The following is an 8,099-nucleotide window of genomic DNA, read 5'->3' as shown; positions in this document are numbered from 1 at the left end:
CTCCTCCCAACCCTTGTTCAAAATCGATTTCTCCATCAATAGTAAAAATAAAACATCCAAACATTGGGTCCTCTCTGTCCCCCCAAAATGTTTTAGGGAAATTAAAGACAAGGGAAGACTATATTACGAGTGGACTCGATTGCGTGTGTCCGAGTTCTTCAGTGTCAGGCAATGTAAACATTGCCTGGGATTCGGGCACACAACAAAAAACTGTAACAGAAGAGAGGAGCCCCCAACCTGTGATCGGTGTGGGGAATACAATACTCAGGGGAGAGCTCACAAATGCAAAAAGACATGTTGCATTAACTGCGCACACTCGAACGAGCGATTTAATACCAATTACGGCACCAATCATAGCAGCCTGGATCGACGCTGCAAATCATACGTAAGACAAAAGGAGACCATAAAAAACAGAACTGATTATGGATATTAAAACTCTCCGTGGGATTCACATTAATCTAAATCATTGTGAGGCAGCACACTCTGCGGTATACCAGATCGCTAGGGATTTAAACCTAGACTTTATCGCGGTCCAGAACCCCCATTTGATAAAGGGGGAACCACCCAGGGCGCTTTTCGGTTGTCGGATCTTCATCTCCAACGACAAAAAAGCTATTACATATATTTTTAATAAAAATTTAAATGTCTATTTTAAGTTCAGCACAGCCAATTCGGTCTGTGTTGAACTATATCTCAATGATTTTATATTAAATATCTTAAATTGCTACTTTCCGCACCACTACAGCATAGATGAGACACTGAAGGAACTCGAGGATTTTAACTTTTTAAATACTTTTAATCTTGTCGTTGGAGATTTCAATTGTAAAGCTAAACGCTGGGGCTATGACTCGGATAATTATAGGGGCAGAAAACTTACCGAGTTCATAGCCTCTAATAATCTTAATATTTGTAACATCAAGGAATACGGTCCGACTTTCCAATCTTCTATTCACGTTGGTTTCCCCGATTTAACACTAATCTCTAGCTCGATCGCCCATTACGTTAAAAATTGGGGTGTCTTGGACACGGAATCCCATAGCGATCATAAATATATTTATTTTAAACTTGATATTCAAACTGTTCCAGATGCTGATTTCCACTTGAAAACCAAATACGGCCTAAACAAATTTATAAATCACGTTAAAAAACATTTTAAATATTTTAAATTAAAATTCAAAAAGGTCAAATCCATTACAGATTTGAACCTCTTTTTTAATGATTTTATCAACTTTATTCATACTTCGGGTTTCAAAACACTCAGAAAGAAACCGACTAAAATGGCCAGGAAATTCAGCTTCTGGAACGAAGAACTCAGAGTGTGCCGAAACAAAGTCAACAAACTATCCAAAATTTATAAGTCTCACATTAAAAACAAATCCCCGGAGGACCTCATTCTAGTCTCGGGCAATAACTAGTGAAAAGAAAGGGCCGCCTACAAGAAATTACTTCTTAAAACCAAGAGGGATGCCTGGGAAAGACTATGCATCAATTACAATGAAAGTTCGGGTTTCTGTTCAATCTAGTATTTGACAAGCCATCTTCCAATCATACCATTTCAGTTAACCCGAACGGTGATCCTAATGCTCAATTTAAAGATAAGATCAATAGCATTATGGATCACTTCTTCCCAGGCAAAACCAACGAATATCAAATTATATTTAATTACACTCCCGATCACTTGGAGGCTCTCGATATATTAGACTTAGAACTCGTTTTCGGGAGCCTCAAAGGCGGCAAAGCCCCGGGATTAGACAAAATTGACTACCGTATGTGGAGAGCGGTTTTTAACATTGATAAAGATTTTATATTAGACATTTTTAATCTCTGTTTTTATCACAACTACTTTCCGGAATGCCTCAGGAACGGCAGGGTCTGCTTTTTACTTAAAAATGGTAAGGACCCTGCCTTATGCTCTTCTTACCGGCCGGTTTGCCTCTTGTCAACGCTGGGCAAAATTTTGTAAAGATTATTTTCAATAAAACTCAATCGGTGGCTGGATCGTAACAAAATACTTCATGATAATCAATTTGGATTTAGAGAGGGCCGCAGTTGCCATCTGGCTATCGATAAATTAATTGATAATATAAAATCTCGTGTTCAGGGAGAACATCTGGCCCTCATCTCCCTGGACATAAAATCAGCGTTCGACAATATGAACTGGTCGGTACTATTCGAGTGAGTGAGTGAGTGAATGAGTATTACACTAGCGCAAGATCCATTCTCTGGATAAACTGCGCCGCAACTAGATGAAAGCTTTAGCGTTACATCTTAAAACTATGTATAAAATATTTACAATCCGATATTAAAAACAACTATAAATTAGGAACAATGATAAGAAGGTATCAACATTTCAAATTTCTTTGATAAAACCAGCTTCTTTTAAATAAAGGAAAATATTAAAATGTGGTTTACGTCCAATTAAAAGGGGAAGACAAGGAACAACTGTATTAAAATACTTAAGACGCAATGAGTCCAGTGTCTGACATTCAATCAATATATGTCGGATAGTTAAACTATCACCACAACGACTACAAGCTGGTGGTGGTTGCTTCAAAAGTATATATTTATGAGTTATGCGAGAGTGTCCAATGCGTAATCTTGTAAGAATAACATCGCATCGACGATTTAGGGAGGAACACCAAAGATCAATAAAAGGTTTGACTGTGTGTAGTTTGTTTTTTGTCTCGAGATTCCACTGGTTTTGCCAATTTTGGAATAACCATTTACGAACGGAAGAACGTACGTCAGCATAAGGAATGGCTTGTTTGTATGATTCGTTTGCTGATTTTGCAGCAATATCTACTATTTCATTCCCTTGGATACCTACATGGGAAGGAATCCAACAGAAAAGAATTTCAAAACCATTTTGACATAATTCCTTTAGCAAAATCCTGATATCAGAAATATATGCATGATTGTGCGTCTTTTCAATAAGGGCTTGAAGGGCACTCCAAGAATCGGAATAAATGATCACCTTTCTAAACTTATTCTTAGCAATATATTGTATGGCACGATATATAGCTGTGACCTCCGAGGTAAAAACTGAAGTAAAATCGTGCAATTTCTGACCTACAACTACACTCTCACAAGCAAAAGCATAACCAACATGAGATTCGGCTTTGGAACCATCCGTGTATACAGGAATGTAATCACTATACATATGTCTGTGAGCAGAAAAAAGTGCTCTAAAAATGAAATCAGGAGTATTGGACTTAAGAAATTTTCGAAATGGATGAAGCAAAACAACATCAAATTGACACCAAGGTGGTACACTAAAAGGACTTTCGTCATGAATTTCAATATTATGGTAACTTTCTGGTAAGAACTTCAAAATACGTGATCCCAGAGGGGGTATACAGGATCTACGGACGTTGAATAGTGGAGATTGACTACAATTTAAAAACATTCTCCTTAAAGGATGAGATCGGTTAGATAAAACACGGAAATAGTAGCAGGCGGACAACATGTTTCGTCTAAAAGACAACGAAGGTTCACATGTTTCAACATATAGACTGCTAATCGGGGATGTTCTAAATGCACCGCAGCATACACGCAGAGCCTGATGATGAACGTAATTAAGCCGAGATAAATAAGAATTTCGAGCCGAACCATATACACAACAGCCGTAATCCAATTTGGAGCGAATAACGCTTCGATATACTTTCAACAAACTAGTGCGATCAGCACCCCAAGCAGTATTTGACAAAACACGAAGGATATTCATCGATCGCAGACATCTATTCCGTAAATCCATTATATGGGGGAGGAAAGTCAAATGTTTGTCGAATATAACACCTAGGAATGTATGTTGGTCGCATATAGTCAGAGGATTACCGTTCAGTGTTAATTCAGGATCTGGATGTAGTGGCCTTCTACAAAAATGCATACATACAGTTTTTTCAGGAGAAAATGTGAATCCATTGCTTTCAGACCAGGCTACCATGTTGTTAATTGCAATTTGTAATTGCCGTTCTATAAAACGCATATCCCTAGCAGAACAGGAGATCTGCAGGTCGTCAACATAGATGTTTTTATGTACAGTGGATGGAATGACGGATAGAATTTGGTTGATTTTTATAATAAACAGAGTCACGCTCAATACGCTGCCCTGCGGTACTCCCTCTTCTTGGCAATGCGCTTTAGAGAGAGTATTCCCCAAACGGACTCTAAATACCCTATGTGCTAAAAAGTTTTTAATAAAAATAGGTAAATTTCCACGAAAGTTAAAATTAAACAAATCCTTTAAAATTCCAAATCTCCACGCTCTATCGTAAGCTTTTTCAATGTCAAAAAAGACAGACACCAAGTGGTTTCTCCGTGCAAAAGTATTTCTTATATCTGTCTCCAAAGCTACAAGATTATCAATAGTGGAGCGTCGCTTCCGGAAACCACTTTGGAAAGCGGATATAAATTCATTTTCCTCTAACACGTGTATCAAGCGTGCATTCACCATTTTCTCAAGAAGTTTGCTCAGACAGCTAGTCAACGCAATAGGCCTGTAATTCATGGGGTTTTGAGGATCTTTATTAGGTTTTGCTATAGGGATTACAATCGCGTTATTCCACTGAATAGGGAAAACATGCTCCCTCCAGATTCTATTAAACATATACAGGATATTTAAGAAAGCATCATGAGAAAGGTGTTTAAGCATAGCATACGTGATTCCATCCGGGCCAGGAGCTGTTTCTTTTGTATTTGATAAAGCAAGCTGTAGCTCGGAAAGGGTAAAATCCGAATTATACGGTAGAAATTTATTTGTATTAAAGCGTAGAGTGGTTCGTTCTGATTTACGTTTAATTGAAAGGAAGTTCTCAGTATAATTATTAGAATTGCAAACGGATGCAAAAGATTCTGCAAGAGCATTCGCCATTTCTTGCAAGCTGGTAATTTCTCTGCTGTTTATTTTTAAACAGGAAAGAGAGACTTCAGGGTATATCCCACAAGCTTTCTTGACTCTGATCCACATTTCTTTCGCCGAGATAGAAGACTTAATACTGGATACGAAATTCACCCAACAATCTTTCTGACTACGTCTTCTAATTAGTCGCGCATTACTTTTTGATTCATTATAAGCTATGAGGTTTCTTGTTGTTGGTTGTCTTCTGAATTTATTCCATGCTCTTTTTTCTCTTTGCCTAGCTTTAGTGCATTCTTGGTTCCACCATGGCTTCCGGTATTTTGGAAAGCAGTTTCCAGATTTTGGAATGGCTGCATCTGCTGCTTCTATTAATGTGTCAGTAATTAGGTGAACTACATCATTTATATCCTCAACCGTTACCATTGTTTTTGTAATATCTGCTAAAACAGAAAAGGACGACCAGTCAGCTTTTGAGAATAAATAACGAGAGGGGCGTTGCATTAGAAAGCTATTGGAGTAGATGGGCTCTAAGAAAATAGGAAAGTGGTCACTTTCAAAAAGATCATTTCCCACTCTAAAATTAAGTTTCGGTGCTAAAGATGGTGTGCAAATAGCAAGATCCAATGAGTGAAATGTTCTATTTTGCTTATGAAAATATGTAGGTTTCCCATTATTTAAAAGGCAAAGAGAATGAGAGTCAATTAGTTCCTCGATTTGTTTACCACGAGGGTTAACACGCTCACTACCCCAGAGAGGGCTATGGCCATTAAAATCTCCAATTAGGATTAGAGGGGATGGAAGCTCATTTAATAATGCATTGATGTCTCTTTGGTCTATAGGTGCATTTGGTGGTAAATAAATGCTGCATACTGTGATCAGAGAGGGAGCCATTATTCGGACTGCAACTGCCTGTAGGTTTGTGTGTAGAGAAATAACAGACGATGGACAGTCATGAGAGACTAAGAGGGCAACACCCCCAGATGCTCGATCAGAATTAACGTCCTTTCGAATAAGGCTGTAACGCCGAATTTTTGCAAGATCTGATGGCTTAAGAAAGGTTTCTTGGAGTGCAATGCAGACGGGATGAGTTTCGTTAATGAGATCTTTAATATGAGAAATTTTATTACGAAACCCGTGGCAATTCCAGGAAAATAGAGCTTCCATAAAAATTACCCTTTATCTGGAGGTTTTTTCTTTTTCTTGTTACCTTCTGCAAGATTTTTCTTGAGTGAAGCGGAAGAATCCAACTCCATATCCGAAAATTCGGATGATGACGTGTCAATTTTTAAAAAATCTTCAGCAACATGAGGCCTTGTTGCAAGTGATTTCAATTTCTTCCTGTTTTTGGCAATTTGTTTTTTTGAAACATCAGAAGTTCGGGGTGCTGATTTTTTAGGAGATAAATTTTCAGCGGTTACAGAAGTTTTTTGAAGCTGAACGCAGGTAGATGGCATGTTAGTAGGCAGTACTGGATTAGTTATTGTGCAGTGACAATGAGTGATATTTACATCAGTTTGAGAGCAGGATGTATTCTGAATAGATTTAACAGCAGATGAGTAGGAAACACCAACTTTTGGAGTTCTATCGTTCACAATTTTTCGGGCTTCTGGGAAAGTTATATTCTTTTTTATCTTAATGGAAATTATTTCCTTTTCCAAGATCCACTTAGGGCAGGACTTGGAAAATGCAGCATGGGAGCCAGAACAGTTAGCACATTTCAGAATGTCCGATGTGCAAGTATTCATTTCATGGCCAGATTCTGCACATTTACCACAAATATTTTCATTATTTCGACAACTGGTTTGTGAATGCCCATACCTCTGGCATTTAAAACAGCGAAGAGGATTAGGGATGTAAGGTCGAATTTTGCAATTAATATAACCACCTTTGATGGATTTAGGCAAAACCGGCGTTTGAAATGTCAGAACAACATGTTGTGTGGGAACAAGTCTGTCACCTCGTCGAATATTTATGCGACGAGCGGCGCAGACATTTTGATCTCGTAGTTCTTCCAAAAATTCTGCTTCAGAAACCTTTATGAAATCTGGTTCGGAAAGTACACCACGTGATATATTCATTGTTTTATGGTACGATGTTTCTATTGGGAATGAACCTAGTATTGTCATTTTACTGATCTGTAATGCTTGTTTCTCGGATACCTGCAATAGTAGATCACCAGAGCGCATTTTTTTTATATTTTGAACTTCACCAATAGTAGATAAAATGAGTTTATTAATGAGAAACGGAGAAATGGAATGAAAAGTGTTAGGTGTATGAATGTCCATGTAACGAGTTGTAGATTTGGCTTCGACGACGTTAGAAAGAGACCCCATAGGATATAATAGTGATTCGGGTCCGGCGGCATCGCCCACCACGGAGCCCAACAAGGGATGGTAGTTGCCGGCTCTGGAAATTTTCCAACCTCGGCACTTGCCATAATGCTGACCAGAACCTATACGCTGGGAGTCACCCCCGGGGACAGTGACCACCCTTAACGCCAAGCCCAAGGAGTGACCCCTTCGCTTGATCCCCTTGAGCAGCCCAGTCATATGTCTAGGAAACCGGCCGATTGATACACCGGGGACCGAAATGTACCACCCGTCTAATGGGTCGCCACGCACGGCCAACACGTGGGGTTTTTGGCTGTCCATGAGAAGCAAGAAGCAAACAGAGCGGCGACAGCTTCTCATGGAGAGCCCCCTCGCTTGCCGTCGAGGGATGGAAGAGATTCAGCAGAAAGCAGCAGGTTCAGGGAAGAATAAACGTAAAGGGAGTATAGATCCCTGGGTACCTCGGGATTGGGACACCCGTACTCACCTAAAGAAGGTGAGCCCCTGAGGGGTCGGTACTATTCGACATACTGGGGACACTCCGGATTCCAAAATTTTACATGAACTTCATTTATTTTTATTTGACAGAGAGGAAAATCTCCTTCACCAATGAAATTTTAACAGTGACTAGGTGGTGTTATAGAGGGTGCCCACAGGGATCCGTAATAGCCCCCACTATCTGGAATATCTACATCAACAATTTACTAAATTTGAACATTTCGGGAGTATACATTCAGGCTTTTGCTGATGACCTGGCACTGGTGGTCGGTGGCCGCATTTCTCATGTCCTCTCGGACAATGTAAACACTACCTTAGCCACCGTCCACCAAAAATTAACATCTATAAAATTAAGACTTTCAACTGAAAAATGCCAGGCCATCGTTTTTAGACGCCTGTCCTCCCGAAAATTT

The 8,099-nt window shown here is 39.3% G+C and overlaps 2 protein-coding genes across 2 annotated transcripts; both read right to left on the bottom strand.

The window, feature by feature from the left end:
• Positions 1 to 515: 515 nt before the first annotated feature.
• Positions 516 to 3,943, bottom strand: LOC129969045 (uncharacterized). Its single transcript, XM_056083451.1, has 2 exons — positions 2,413 to 3,943; positions 516 to 595 (listed from the first exon to the last, which is right to left on the bottom strand). The coding sequence occupies exons 1-2, from the start codon at positions 3,941 to 3,943 to the stop codon at positions 516 to 518; spliced, it is 1,611 nt and encodes a 536-aa protein (XP_055939426.1).
• A 2,084-nt stretch (positions 3,944 to 6,027) lies between these two features.
• Positions 6,028 to 7,191, bottom strand: LOC129969042 (uncharacterized). The gene has a single exon (XM_056083447.1). The coding sequence runs from the start codon at positions 7,189 to 7,191 to the stop codon at positions 6,028 to 6,030; it is 1,164 nt and encodes a 387-aa protein (XP_055939422.1).
• Between the last annotated feature and the right edge of the window lie 908 nt (positions 7,192 to 8,099).

This window comes from Argiope bruennichi, chromosome 5 (assembly GCF_947563725.1).
Source record: "Argiope bruennichi chromosome 5, qqArgBrue1.1, whole genome shotgun sequence".
Lineage (NCBI taxonomy): Eukaryota > Metazoa > Arthropoda > Arachnida > Araneae > Araneidae > Argiope > Argiope bruennichi.
Note: the sequence above shows the minus strand (reverse complement) of the source record. Positions and strands in the feature narration are given on the sequence as shown.